At 44.9% G+C, this 14196-nt stretch overlaps 1 protein-coding gene and 1 long non-coding RNA gene across 2 annotated transcripts in view; one reads left to right on the top strand and one right to left on the bottom strand.

Annotated features, from left to right (window-relative positions):
• The window catches only part of LOC114612195, a 20054-nt gene extending 15309 nt beyond the window's left edge, over positions 1–4745 (top strand). Inside the window, exons 2-4 of the long non-coding RNA XR_003709945.1 lie at positions 901–979; positions 2384–2584; positions 4505–4745. This is a non-coding gene — a long non-coding RNA (uncharacterized LOC114612195). The remainder of the gene's footprint in view (positions 1–900; positions 980–2383; positions 2585–4504) is intronic.
• A 6100-nt stretch (positions 4746–10845) lies between these two features.
• On the bottom strand, positions 10846–13937 carry Mrps2 (mitochondrial ribosomal protein S2). Its single transcript, XM_028757082.1, has 4 exons — positions 13867–13937; positions 13650–13766; positions 13076–13205; positions 10846–12644 (listed from the first exon to the last, which is right to left on the bottom strand). Exons 1-4 carry the CDS (start codon positions 13907–13909, stop codon positions 12059–12061), a joined length of 876 nt encoding a protein of 291 aa, XP_028612915.1. The 5' UTR covers positions 13910–13937; the 3' UTR covers positions 10846–12058.
• Positions 13938–14196: the final 259 nt, after the last annotated feature.

Here is a 14196-nt window from a genome sequence, read left to right on the forward strand (position 1 = left end):
GAGAGAGAGAGAGAGAGAGAGAGAGAGAGAGAGAGAGAGAGAGAGAGCCTAAAGATCAAAAGAAGTGCCCCCTCCTCAAGCCCAGGGTAACCTTAAAAGTAAAAGGGAAATCTACTAGGTTTTTGTTGGTAATTAATAAAGTTCAACATTCTGTCTTGCTAAAACCTAAAAATAAAGTTTATCAGTTTATAAATGACTTCTTTTTTTGTTTGTTTTTGTTTTTTTTTTTTGTTTTGGTTTGTTTTGGTTTGGTTTGGTTTTTCGAGACAGGATTTCTCTGTGTAGTCCTGGCTGTCCTGGAACTCACTCTGTAGACCAGGCTGGCCTCGAACTCAGAAATCCGCCTGCCTCTGCCTCCCAAGTGCTGGGATTAAAGGCGTGTGCCACCACCACCCGCCTATAAATGACTTCTTGATGGCAACAAAAACAAACAAACAACAACAACAAAAACCCAGGACCTCTTAGAGGCCCTAAAATATTGGACAATTGAGCCTCTGCTAAGAAGGCCTTACTCGCCAGACAGTGGTGGTACATGCCTTTAATCCCAGCACTTGGGAGGCAGAGGCAGGCGGATTTCTGAGTTCGAGGCCAGCCTGGTCTACAGAGTGAGTTCCAGGACAGCCAGGGCTACACAGAGAAACCCTGTCTTGAAAAACAAACAAAAAAACCCAAAACCAACCAACCAACCAAACAAAAAAAGGCCTTACTCTGCCAATTACAGGTGACCTCCCTAGACCTGGGGATGGCCACTCATACTCGGGGCCCTGACATCAGCCAATGTGTCCCCAATTGGCAGAAGCTGGCCCCCACCCTGTTTACACATCAGTGCAGCAATGACCTCCTGGTTAAAGATGATGCCAAAGTGACTCATTACCAACCTCTCTTCTTGAATGCCCCCAGGATAACTTCTCAGCTGCCCTGCTGCCTGACCCTGACCTCGGTCAATGGGCCTCTGCATGCTGCTCGGATGGATGCAGAGGTAATATGGTTCACCAGTGGCAACAACTGACAGCTCTGACCAAGGCGTTAGAGCTGAGAATGACAAGAGACACAGATGGCTGGTGTGCCTTTGCTACCGCTCATATCCATGGGGCTATTTATAGGGAGAGAGGCCTCCTGACAGAAGGCAGGACTAAACTCCAACCCAGAGGGACAATAAGACAGCCCAGTGGGTAGCCCTAGAAATTGGACCCCTCATGTCCTTGATTACCCTAGACCCAGTAGACCCCACACACTCTGATCAGACAGAAGACATGATCTGGGCCAAAAACCTGCTCATGTCTCAGTGTCATAAGAGATGACAGAGGACAGCTGACTACAAACTAATTGTACCAGAGAAAATAGATATACACATGCTCTCTTAGCATTCTACTGCTTTGAACAGACACCATGACCAAGGCAAGTCTTACAAAGGACAACATTTAATTCGTGCTGGCTTACAGGTTCAGAGGTTCAGTCCATTATCGTCAAGGCAAAACTATGGCAGCATCCAGGCTGGTATGATGCAAGCAGAGCTGAGAGTTCAACATCTTCATCTGAAGGCTGCTAGTGGAAGAGTGACTTCTAGGCAGTTAGGATGGGGATCTTAAAGTCCACACCCATGGTTACACAACTACTCTAACAAGCACACACCTACTCCAACAGGACCAAACCTTCTAGTAGTGCTACTCCTTGGGCCAAGAATATACAAACCATCACACATACTGAAAAAGATCCATTGTTCTTCACATATGGGACCCAAAAAAATGCAGGACTTAGTCCACCAGTCCCATATCATAATGAGAGATGCCAATTTGAAAATAGCTAAAATTGTTAAAAAAAATATGAGGACTGTCAATTGACTAATGCAGTTGCCAATGAGAAGAACCCTGGTACTCAATACTGGAGCACCAAGCCAAGAGTCTATGAAGAGATGGACTTCATAGAGGTAAACCAGAAAAATCTGGATACAAATATTTGCTAATATAAAAGATACCTTTCCAGGATAGACTGAGACTTTCCCAACTAAACATGAGACTGTAGAGATAATAACAAAAAAATTACTACAAGAAATTCTTCTAACATACGATTTTTCTAAGCTTATAGGGTTAGACAATGGACCTACATTTGTGTACCAGGTAAGTTAGAGATTAGCTAATATTCTGGGGATTAGAAATTTCATTGTGCTTACAGACCCTGGAATTCAAGATAGGTAAAGAAGGTGAATAGAAATCTAAAAGAGACGTTAGCTAAATTGACCTTAGGATAAAAAAAAACTCCCCATATCAGATGGGACTTACCCCTTTTAAAGTTATATTTGATTCACTTACTGACAAAAGTTATTACACGATCCAATGGGTATATAAATGTGTTTGACTTAAACTTTGTGCTTTCCATAAAATAGGTCCAACTCTGGAGCTCCACCAACTTTAGCCTGGAAATTGGGTCAAGAGACACTGCCAAGGGTCACTAGAGCTTCACTAAAAGGGACCCTGTGCTACAGAGTTGCAGCATGGATCCACTGCACATCCATTTGCAGTTGAAGACAACCCTGGCCAGCAGGAGGAAAATTCAGCCTCAAGACTCTCTGCTGTCTCTCCCACTGGTAGGCCCCTACCCATGCCCCAGGGACAGTACAAAGCCATAGCCCTGTTACTGTTTTCATGAAGCTTCAGGAAGTCCCATGATTGGGGCTTCTAGTCACAAAAGAAGGGGGGAGGGGATGAAAGGCCAAATCTTTTAAATTCAGACTCCATTTTAGAGAACATGACCCAAGTTTGAACTCAGATAAACTAACAGGTTGGTACCTAACATTAGTTTCCAAGTTGCCCCCCAACAAACCTGAGTCTACCTCCAGTCTCTAGGCTAATCCTCAACAAGACCACCATTTCCAGGTTATACCTGCAACAAGACCAGTGTCTTCAGGTTATTCCCCCAACAAACCTGCACTCCTAGGTTACAAGCCCACCCCCTGCCTAATGACCACCAATATAGAGGGGAACAGAAGTTAAATTCATGATATGACTCTCAGCACCATATAGTTATGTTAAAGGCCAGAGTAACTTTCCAATTAGATGTTAACACACACACTCCCTGCTTGCTGCTTACTATAAAGCCTTGCCCCATAGAAATTCAGGGCTCCCCCCAACCCCCAAACTGTCCTGAATGACAGTAGTGCATTGAAGGGCCTGAGCTAGCTTGAATAGAATAAAGACCCTGCTGTGAGTTGCATCAGATCGGCTCCTGTCTGGTTTTTGGGGAACCACTAACATTTCCCTACAATATGACCTTACAGTCCCACACATTTAACCCATGACACATTTTGCTTTATCTGAGATAGCTTCCCAATTCCTAGTAACTGGACATAAATCTTTTGAAGTGGCCATTCTGATTTCCAAGATTTTTGTGAAATGATTGTTAAACAGTAGCTCCTGTTTCCACCTAGCCTTCTATTTCGATACCATTTACTTGCAATTTTAGTTTGGCTTCTGATCGTTACCTGTTTTCCAGACACAGGTTTTCCAGTACTTCTAAAACCTTCTGTCCTTTATGCTGGAATGGCTTTGCTTTTAATGTACAGAAACCGTTACATCCTATCATCTGTGTTAAATTGCATCTCTCCTTTTACACAAGCCATAATTTTAACTTCTCCTTTGAAATGTTTATCTATAATTCCTGGGTGTACAATGAATCCTTGAGAAGTCAGTCTCCTCCTTCCTAAGTTCATCTCTACTGTCCCTGAAGGCAAAGGTTATAACTGAATTTTGGAGGACAGAGTAAGATGTTTACCCGTTGGCCAAGTCTAGGGCTGAGCTGCCTGCAGTAACATGTATTAAATCTCCAAGTCTGAGTAGAGGTTTTCAGTCTGCATGTCACTGTTTGGCTGAAATGGCTTATACTTTCTACTGTAAGGTCATAATCTAGGCCCCCAACAGTAAGAAAATACCTCAAATATCTCTTTTGGACATACACTCATTGGTCCAGTGGCAACACTTGCCACACACCTGCACACCTCTGGAAGCCTAGGCCATCTTTCTGATTTATATTTAGAAAAACCATTGCCCTTAGAGATGTCTTGTTCATGATTTTGTTGCAAATGACCATGTTTCCCACAATTGAGTCACCAGACATTTTGATATTGGAGACCTCTGGTTATACCTGGACCTATGATATTAGTGTGGTACACATAAGAACTGATATTGGTCATATCCCTTATCCACTTGTCCATAGGTGCTGCCCATGACTTTAATGGTCTAAGAACTTTTTTAACATTTGGTATTTGAATTTTCATGCACCAAGGTCTTTTCAACACTTGCCTTGCATCAGGGTCTGGTACAGCTTTGTTCATAGCTGAGACTAATCTTTGTAAAAGAAATCAGTGAAGGCTTCTCCAGAGCCTTGTATAATCTTTTTAAATGAGATGGACTTTTCCAGGGCTCCTCAACTTTGTCCCAAGCTCTTAAAGTTGCTAAGCAACATTGTTCTCTAGTAGTGTCATCAAACTGAACCTGTTCTTGTATTTCAGAATTACCACCCTGTGGAGAGTCGCATCATGCCGCGCCCTTAAGATGACGCCGGTCTCTGCCTTCCGCCATCCCAATGGCGAGTGCTCTCAGGAGTAAACAAGTCCTTATTTGGCTGTGGCTGGTGATCTGGCTTGCTTCCGTGTTTGTGGACCTATCTGCTGTTGCCACGTGGCTCGCTGGGGTAGGCTAGCCCTTGACTACTTAAGCCTGGGAGACCCTTCCCCCGGGGTCAGTCAGAAGATTATTCAAGGTTCCTGAATAAACTGCTTGGAGAAGAGCTCGTGTGTAGCGTCATCCTTGCTGGTCGAGGGTGGGCGCGACACCACCCTTTACCCAGCAACTGGTCTTTTACTATATCCATCCTGTTGTTCTATTTTGCTGTTCAATATTCATGACTTCTTCCCTCCACCAAGTTAACCATTGTAATTGCTGACTGGCCTCTAGTACAGCTGTTATCCTTCCCTTCCAGTTTTGGGTAATAATTCTATTTTGAGTAGCCCAGTTATTTAGAATTTGTTTTACATAAGGTGAGTGCATCCCATATGAAATTATGGCCTCTTTAAAATGCCTTCTTAATCTATCATTTCTGTAGGATGTCATCCTATCTCCCCATAATAACCTGTTCTACAGCATTAGCAGACATGTGTTATATGACTACTGGGAAAGTTGAGGGTGATGTCATATACCCTGACTGCCCCTTCTCCCACTCTGGCAGCACAGCTGTTTCAAGGTTAACAGTACAAGCTGTTTCCTCAGATTGTCCTCCTACTCTTTCAACTTTTCTCTGACCCAACCACCCTCTGGCACAGGTTCTTCCCCCTCTTTCTTCCTGCAGGACACTCACCAGGAGTGTTCTCTTCATTCTCTCTTTTCTGGTGCTCCATGACTCCCAAGAGCTTCCATCTCCACCTGCATCCTCTCCAGTTGCTTTGCCATATCTGCAACCCTTCCAGAAAAGAGAGAGTAGAACATTGTTTTCCCAATTCAGCCACTATTTGCTTTTTAGGTCCCTTCATTTCCACCTGAAAAATTTCCGACTGTACAACAAGTCTTTCAAACATTTTTGGAACATAATATATGAAGAAGAAACAATAATAACAAATCCAGAAAATCCTCTCTGGGTGTAAAGCAGGGGACGTCCCAAAAGTAACAGATTTTACACACACACACACACACACACATACACACACACACACATTTTATATATATATTGCTGTTGTCTTGAAAAAAAAAAACAATCTATATCTTCATCTTCTGCTGTTTCCTCTCCAGCATTTGAAATCAGATTTTCCATTTTTATCCTCAAGTTTTGAGCTCCATCCATATTGGGCACCACTTACAGCTTGACTTTGCTACTTTGTGGGCTCTTCTTTTTCCCACCCTCTAACTCCCTGTTTTTACCCCCTGTCACTAGAAAGGAGAGAAAGAAGGATAGAGGTAGGGGAGAGAATTGGAGATCTCTGACTCCAATTTTTTTTGTTTCTGCTTTGAACATGACTACTAACAAACCACAACACAACCCTCTGAATAACCGACAACCACTGCTCCTATGGAGCTCTTAGCATTTATAGACCCTCTGAAAGGTTTCCAGAATTCTAAATGTACACAGTCACAGAAACTATCTGCAGCTGGCAAACCATCACTCTGCTAGAGCACGAGGCAAATCATAGTCAGCGGCTGTGAACAGTTTCATAGCCCAACACCTAGGAATAAAACAAAAATATATTCTTATATTTCTCTGTGTTTGTTTGTTTGTTTGTTTGTTTTAAAGAAACCAAAATTCCAGATTGGTACTACACTGGTGCTTGTTTTGACTGCTTTGATGACCAGGGCTTAGAATTTATCTCTGGGTTTTCTCGTCCCTGAATTCAGTATAGTAGGGATTCAAATGTATCTTGAGGGTAGATAGTATTAAAGTTGTTTTAAACTTCTTTATTAATATCTAAAGCTTAATATTTTAACTTCTTGTCTAGATTTCTTCAAGAACAGATCCAAAAGATATCTAACCAGACTTTTAATCAGATGCTATTACAGGATTACCAGGCCCTAGCTACAAAACCAGGAGTCTGCAACGCCTGATTATATCCTTATAGTGAAGATCAAGCCCAAGACCAGGGCCAAGAAACAGAATCCCACCAATCTCTGAGCTTGCTACAGAATTCCACCAATCCTTGAGCTTGCCCCCAAATCAAGCCATATAATCCCTCTGTTGGGGAACCTTGCTATTAAGGTAGCAATCCCCCATGACTGGATGGCTTTCTGAACTTGGTGCAAAATGGGGGACTTCCATTCTCAGCAGGGCTCCTCTGTCTCTGCCTGTCTTTGGAAAGTGTCCCTGAACACAGGTGGCTGGCCTTGTCTGAAAAGTGACCTTGTGCAGAGCTCTCTTCAAGGCTGCATAACACAGCACAGAGGTCTCACTCTGGCTTCCTTCACACATGATAATTAGGTGCTGTATTATAACCAATCTCTTCCCACTCGCTTGATGTCATGACCAATTAGCCCTTTCCACCTGTACTCCTAAAAAGCCCTTATAACCCTACTCCTGAAACAATAGACTTGTCTCATTGTAGAGGTCTCCAACGGTCATTCTGTCCTCTCAACTCTCTGCCTCTGCTCCTTTTCTCTCCTCAGGCTCTTGGCCAACAAGCTCCTGGGAGAAAGCAGGGACAGACGATTCTCGACCACCCTGAAAAGCTCCTTTCTCTAAGGAACCCCATATAAACTCTGTCTCTGCCAGTTCCCTGCTGCTTCTCCACTTAACAGAGTTAGCTACCCTTCTGGGTTTCCTCTGCCTCCAATAAATCTCTTGTGTGAAGTTTGTTGTGTGGTGTGACTTTGTGGTATTCCCTGGCTCCTGATTGCCAGGATACCTCTACTAGCAGAGCTGTAACACGTTCACCGGGGAAAGCTCCCCGCCAGAACAGAGAGCATTTACACTTACATTAGAAAACCTTTCCCCCACAGTGGGAACGGAGCTGTAACACTTTTGTAGAGGGAGCCTTTCCCTTCAGAGCTGCAATACTTTCGTCTTGTTATCTTGACTCAGATGAAGTATTTTCTATTGATGCTGATGGCCTTGTGAGTTGGAGTAACAGCTATTTCCAGATAGGAGGGGTGGAAGACCCTATATCTCCAGCTGGACAGGAAGTTTAATAAGGTAGAGGTGTTTGGCTAATTTATCATGCTATGTGACTTTGTGGTTCTTCTTTGGCTCCTGTTTACATTCAGAACCATAACATTTGTATTGGGGAAACCTTTTACCTTAGAGTTGTTAATTAACACTTAAAAGTCTGAAAAGGGCTGATCCCAAACAAGGGGGAGGAAAGATTAAAAAGACTCCCATGACTTAAAAATATACCAGTATCGGATGAAAGAAACTGCAAATGCACTCGGGAAGTGGATGGGAGAAAGTGCAGGTGCATTTGGTCTTACTTCTTTTTAGGGGGAGTTATAGCTGGTCTTTGCTATTTTGTGCATTTTTTTCCCACTTCTTTCCCCTGGTTTAACCCCCTATCATTAATTAAGAGAGGGTGGGGGAAAGGAGAGATCCTTGAATCTAATTTCTTTCTTTTTAAGCACGATTACTAATAAACCACAACCCGCCCCCCCCCCCTTGAATGAACAACTGTCTACCACATCTTGAGACGCTAGCATTTATATAACCTCTGAAAAGTTCCCAGAATTCCAAATGTCATAAAATTGCAGAAACTATGTGCAGCTGGCCAAACCACACCTCCGCTAGAACATGAGGCAAATCACAGTCCGCTGCTGCTGTCAGTTTGAAGCAGCCCTACACCTGGTATTAAAATGGAAACATTCTTTTAATATTTTTGTGTGGTTTTTTTTTTGGGGGGGGGGTTTCGAGACAGGGTTTCTCTGTGTAGCCCTGGCTGTCCTGGAACTCACTCTGTAGACCAGGCTAGCCTCGAACTCAGAAATCTGCCTGCCCCTGCCTCCCAAGTGCTGGGATTAAAGGTGTGCACCACTACCGCCTGGCTTTGTGTGTGTGTGTTTTTTTTAAGAAATAAAAATTCCAGAATTCTCAAAAATATGACTCTCTCTCTCCTCTATGTGTATGCGTTTGTATGTGTATGATGGTGTTATTTTTTGGTTGGTTGGTTGGTTTGGTTTTTTGGTTTTTTTAGACAGGGTTTCTTTGTGTAACAGCCCTCACTGTCCTGGAATTCACTGGTAGACCAGGCTGGCCTTGAACCAACAACCTACCTGCCTCTGCTTCCCAAGTGTTGAAATTAAAAGCATGTGTCACCATGCCCGGCTTGGCCTTACTTTTTGTTGGAGCACATGTATGACCTGAATTGGTACTTGGGCAGACATGGAAATGTTCAAGGTAACTAGCACGAGGGCAAGAAAGAACAAAGCAAAGAGAAAGGACACAGAGAGAAGGGAGCCATGAATATGTGGCTCAGTGTTTACCGTTCCTTCTCTGCCTTTTCCCCTAGGCACACAGAAATATACACATGCATATGTACCTTTTATATCTTTGTGTATGTTTATATGTGTCTGTGTATGTGTTTTCATGTGTATATGTGTTGTGTGTGCACACACTCATGTGCATGTGGAAGCCCAAGGTTTATATCAGGTGTCTTCCCCCATTGCTCTCCACTTTAAACACTGAGGCAGAATTTTGGTTTATTTCCCATCCTCTGATGCTCATGTGTTACCAATGAGTCCAAAGTGGTTGCTGCCTCCAGCTTGTTTGGTCCAGTCAGCATAATGTCATCAATATGCATCAATATAGTGCACCAATGTGACATTTTGTAGAAGAGACAAATGATTAAGATCCCTTCTAACTAAATTATATAACACAAGGCTGGAGAGTTAATATAACCTTGAGGTAAAATCGTGCAATGCTGGTCTTGCCAACTGAGAGCAAATTGTTTCAGGTGATCCTTATGGACAGATACAGAGAAAGGGGCATTTGATAGATCAACAGCTGCACACCATATACCAGGAGAAGTGATAATCTGGTCAAGTAAGGATAATACACTTGGTACAACAGCTACAGTCAGAGTTACTACCTGACTGCTTTCCATAGTCAGCTGTCATTCTCCATGATCTGCCTTCTGCACTGGCCAGATAGGAGAGTTAAGGGAGACCTGATGGGAACCATCATTCCTGGATCTTTTAAGTCTTTGATGGTGGCACTAATTTCTGCAATTCTTCCAAGGATGCAATACTGGTCTGATTCTCTATTTTCCTTGCTAGTGGCAACTTTAAAGGCTTCCATTTAGTCTTTCCAACCATAAGAGCTTTCACTCTACAGGTCAGGGAACCAATGTGAGAATTCTGCCAACTTCTAAGTATATCTATCCCAAATATACCTTCTGGGACTGGGGTTAATAACCACAAGATGGATTCAGGGACCCACTGGACCTACTGTGAGGTGGATGTTAGCCAAAACTCCATTAATAAGTTGACCTCTGTAAGCCTCTACTTTAACTGGAGGACCACAATGTTTCTTAGGGTCTCCTAGAATTGATATCCAGTAGACCCTGGAGAGTCTGATTGTTTCATTTTCCTTGACAAGAGCAATGATGCTTTTGTTAAATACTCTCTGGAGAAGGCTAACAGCAAAACTTTTAGATACTTTATCAAGGTCCTCCCTTAAGAGAACCTGGCCATCACGCCACTGTGGGTCTCCAAACTGGAAATTGGTTCATGGGTTGAGAGTCTCTTTTGCCCTGATCTAGTGTATCCTTGCTTTGATCTAGTTTGAGATTTTTTCCATTATGCAGATCAAACAAAAATTCACTATGGTTCTTTTCTATTTAATGCCTGGAAACCACATGATTGATTAGCTAGTACCAAAGGTCCATACAAATCATGCCACCATAAAATTCACTTTGCTGTGCTACCATCACAGGTCAGACCATTATGGACATGGCTTTGTGGCTGCTCATGGTGATAACTATGATCACCGGGCCTTTGGTGACTCAGTGCTGCCACCTGGCTCCTGCTTCTTTGGGGGCTCAATTAAACCATTTAATTTATAAAACAGAGCAAGCATCTCCAACCCCAAGGTCTTGTACAGTGAAAAGGGCAACAACAAAGCTCTTCATATATTTTGGTACCTCTCTTACAGGATTAGTGAAAGGCTTGTCCTCTGGGCCTTCTCATTGTTGAGGATTAGGTTTTATACAGTGTACCTGCTCTAGCACTGCAATTTCCCTGAGCCTTAAAAGCCCCTCACCACCACTAAGCCAAGAGATATCAGGCATCTCCAACTCCTTTTCAGTATGCTTTTGGGAGGGGGGGGGGCTGCAAGCATCAGAACTTGCAGGAAAATGATCTGTGAAACACAAGAAAGAAAACTTAGTTGACTTAGTTGGTGCTGGTTCAAAGTTCTAGAGAGTCTGACACCAGGTGGTTTATTGTAAACATATTAAAATATAGTACAATTCTGGAAAAGAGCTTCCTGGTATAATACAATTCCAGGTATAAGAGGCATAATTACATCGAAACTCAGCTCAAAGTACACGTGACCACAAATACGGGTCCTATAGCTTAAGGGCCTAGGTTCTGGTGTGGTCTCTGACCAAGACAGTGTAGAGGTCAGCAGGCCATAAAGTACTTGTGACATCTCCCCTAAGGATGGATTCTATTAGTGGAGAAACCAAACTAAAAATAAAGGTCTAGGAAGGGAGAGTCCAAAATAAGCATTTAGGGGAATTTGGGTAAGGTCTTGCTCAGCAAATAGCAAAGGTCACCAGGTCATTAACAACATCCACTCTCAGTCCTCTGGGTAGAAAACAGGTATTGATTTCCTTCTATGAGGAGACAACCCTATGTGATTAACATTCCTGGCTTCCTTGGCGATCTGTGGGCCCAAAAACCTTTGTGCTCCGAGCAGTAGGCTGTCTTTTAAAAAATACTTCAGCCAAATACTCAAACTTTTGACACTTTTTGTTTTCACTGTGTGAGCTTCCATATTAAACACAGATCTCCACTCAGAGGGCCCATAAACTCAGCCTGATTCAGTTTTATGTTCCTTCCATCATTAACCCACACCTTTAAAATCCATTCCCACATATATTCCCCAGACTTCTGCTTGAATGAATTGGCAAACTTAAGTTCTTTAGTAGTGTAGCACAACACATGGACTATACTTTATATCTCCCCTCTGGGAACCTGATTAGCCTTAAGTATGGTTACAGGTCTAGAGGCAACTACTGGGGGTCCTGAGGGACATCAGTGTTGTTTTGCTTGGAATTTTCTTCAGAGAATGAAAGTAATCTTTCACAGACAATGGAGAATTAATTTTAACTGAAAAGAGAAGCCGAAACTTGGCTAGTCATGTTCAAGTCTTAATGGATGCCAGAGGCCATGTGAATATGTACTGTACCTGAGTTTGTCCTCAGAGAAGAGATGGACAAGGGTTAGCTCAAGATGGCTGGACTTTGGGGTGGCCATATCTAGGGAAAATAGGACTGTGGTGCTGATGCTGAGGATGGGGACATAGACCAGGGTTGGACAAGGAGCTTCCTACTCAAAACAGGCCTGGCTATCTAGTGTGGGAAAAGGGCTTCCTGTCATGGGGAATAGCTCTTATTAGGTGCAGGAGATGTCTCACTGCCCTCGGAACCCTTGGGACTCTGCAGCCGATGCAGAACCTCCATCTGCCTCCTCTTCTCCTTGGCCCTGTTGATGGCTGTCTGGAAGAGCTTGCAGAAGAGCTGGACAGCTTGGGGTGAGTCATCATTGCCTGGGACAGGGTAGGTGATGAGGCATGGGTTACAGTTGGTGTCCACTATGCCCACTGTGGGGATGTTCATCTTGGCTGCATCCCTCACGGCCACGTGGGGTTCAAAGACATTGTTGAGTGTGTGCAGGAAGATGACAAGGTCTGGCAGGCGGACTGTATGTCCAAAGAGGAGTTGCGCATTAGTCAGTGAGCCACCCTTGAAGTAGCGGGTGTGGGCGTACTCCCCACAGGCTTGGGCTGTAGTCTCAATTAAGTGAGAGAACTGTCGATTCCTGCTCACAAACAGAATGATGCCCTTGCGGTAGGCCATATGGGCGGTGAAGTTCAAGGCCAGTTGGAGATTCAAGGCTGTCTGATCCAGATCGATGATATCTTGGCCCAGGCGGTTCCCAAAGATGTATGGCTCCATAAACCTGCCAAAAAACCCCAAGGTAAGTGGAACAGTGTTCGCAGGTTCTTATGTGAGGGCACTGCAGGCTGAACGGTACTATTTACATTTGTCAACTCCTGTCTAGGGATGGGGGGCTGGGGACAGTTGTGGAGTTGAGCAGCTAGCATCGGGTTTGTGGCTCAACCTGTCCCACCTTCTCCCTGTGGAGATCTGAGAACCAACTACAGATAAACATGAACCCAACCAAGGCGCTCTGTCTAATGTAGCTCTCCATGGCCATTTCTGTTCCATACAGCAGGACCTCTCTACAGGGGTCCCCAGCCTGCGATGACTCTCAATTTTCACCATGTCTGTGAGCAGCATCAATGCACTGCACTTGGTGTTGCTGCAGACACCCCCACCCAACCCCACTTCCAATCCCACCACTCTGCCCACACTGCCTGTGTCAACTACCTATGACGGCAACCGGCTTTATGTCCCAGGTGTACTCGGGCCTCAAAGAGACTCTTCACAGAAAACAACTCCTTGACATTGAAGAAATCGGAATGCTGTAATGGCACATCTAGGATCCTGCTCTGGAAATCTGAAAAAGGGAGGAATAGCAGACACTGTGGCCCATCACCACCAACCAAAAACTCACCAGTCTCCTGGGGAGTGGGAAACTCAAAAGCTGAGAAGAAGAAACACCAGGAAAGATCTGGAAGACACGGGGGCATTTTTATGACACCGAGGGGCTAGTGTCAAGGTCTGAGGTGACTCTGTGTGGGGAAAGCCTGGTCGGCCCTCTTCCCTTTTCTCTACAAATGTAAGAGAAGACAGGGGCCTCGTTGACTTCGGGTGACCAGAAGACCGGCAAGATGGACAGATTCAAAACTAGTCTTTACTGGTCTCGAGGGCTACTAGGCCACAGGGGTCCTATTTTTCCCTCCCACCACTTAGATGAATACTAGGTTCGTTTGAGGATCCTGAAATCACAACCCCCGCCACGATTCTGCGCCCCGGCCCAGCTCCACCCGCTGGCCTTTACCGTCGCCGTCTTGGGGCTCGCTGACCGCAGGGACCATTACTCCTGTGACCTTCCTACCATTCTGCACCGCTAGGCCCGGGGCCGCCTTCTGCAGGAAACCTGGGCAGCGCTGCATACCTGTGGGGAGAAAGCCAGTGGGGCCGCGTCCAGCCCACGTCCCTGTCCTCTCCTCTCGGATCCCCAGGTCCCTCCCGTCTCCGGAATCCTCCGCGCTCACCTGCACACAACAGCCGGGTCAGCACGGCCGGAGCGGGCACCATGGCAGGCGCGTGTACAGAGATGCCGCAGAGACTCTTCCTGCCCGGCAGAGAGCCTCCTCCGTCGAGCGCGAGGGGCCGCAGCGCCGCCTGCTGGCCTGGAGGACCGGCTCCCGCTGTGCACCGCCTGCTGAGCCCGTGTCTTTGTTGGTACTGAGGCAAGCGGTCGGCTGGCACTTGGGGCTGAGCTAGGACGAGCGGACTCTCACCACAGCTCGTTCCTCTCGTACAGCGTCTTCTGAAGGAAGCAACTCTCTTGTTCAAAATGGTTTTTAGAGAGGGAGCAGTTC

The sequence above is a fragment of the Grammomys surdaster genome, unplaced genomic scaffold (assembly GCF_004785775.1).
Source record: "Grammomys surdaster isolate TR1022 unplaced genomic scaffold, NIH_TR_1.0 126133, whole genome shotgun sequence".
Taxonomy (NCBI): domain Eukaryota; kingdom Metazoa; phylum Chordata; class Mammalia; order Rodentia; family Muridae; genus Grammomys; species Grammomys surdaster.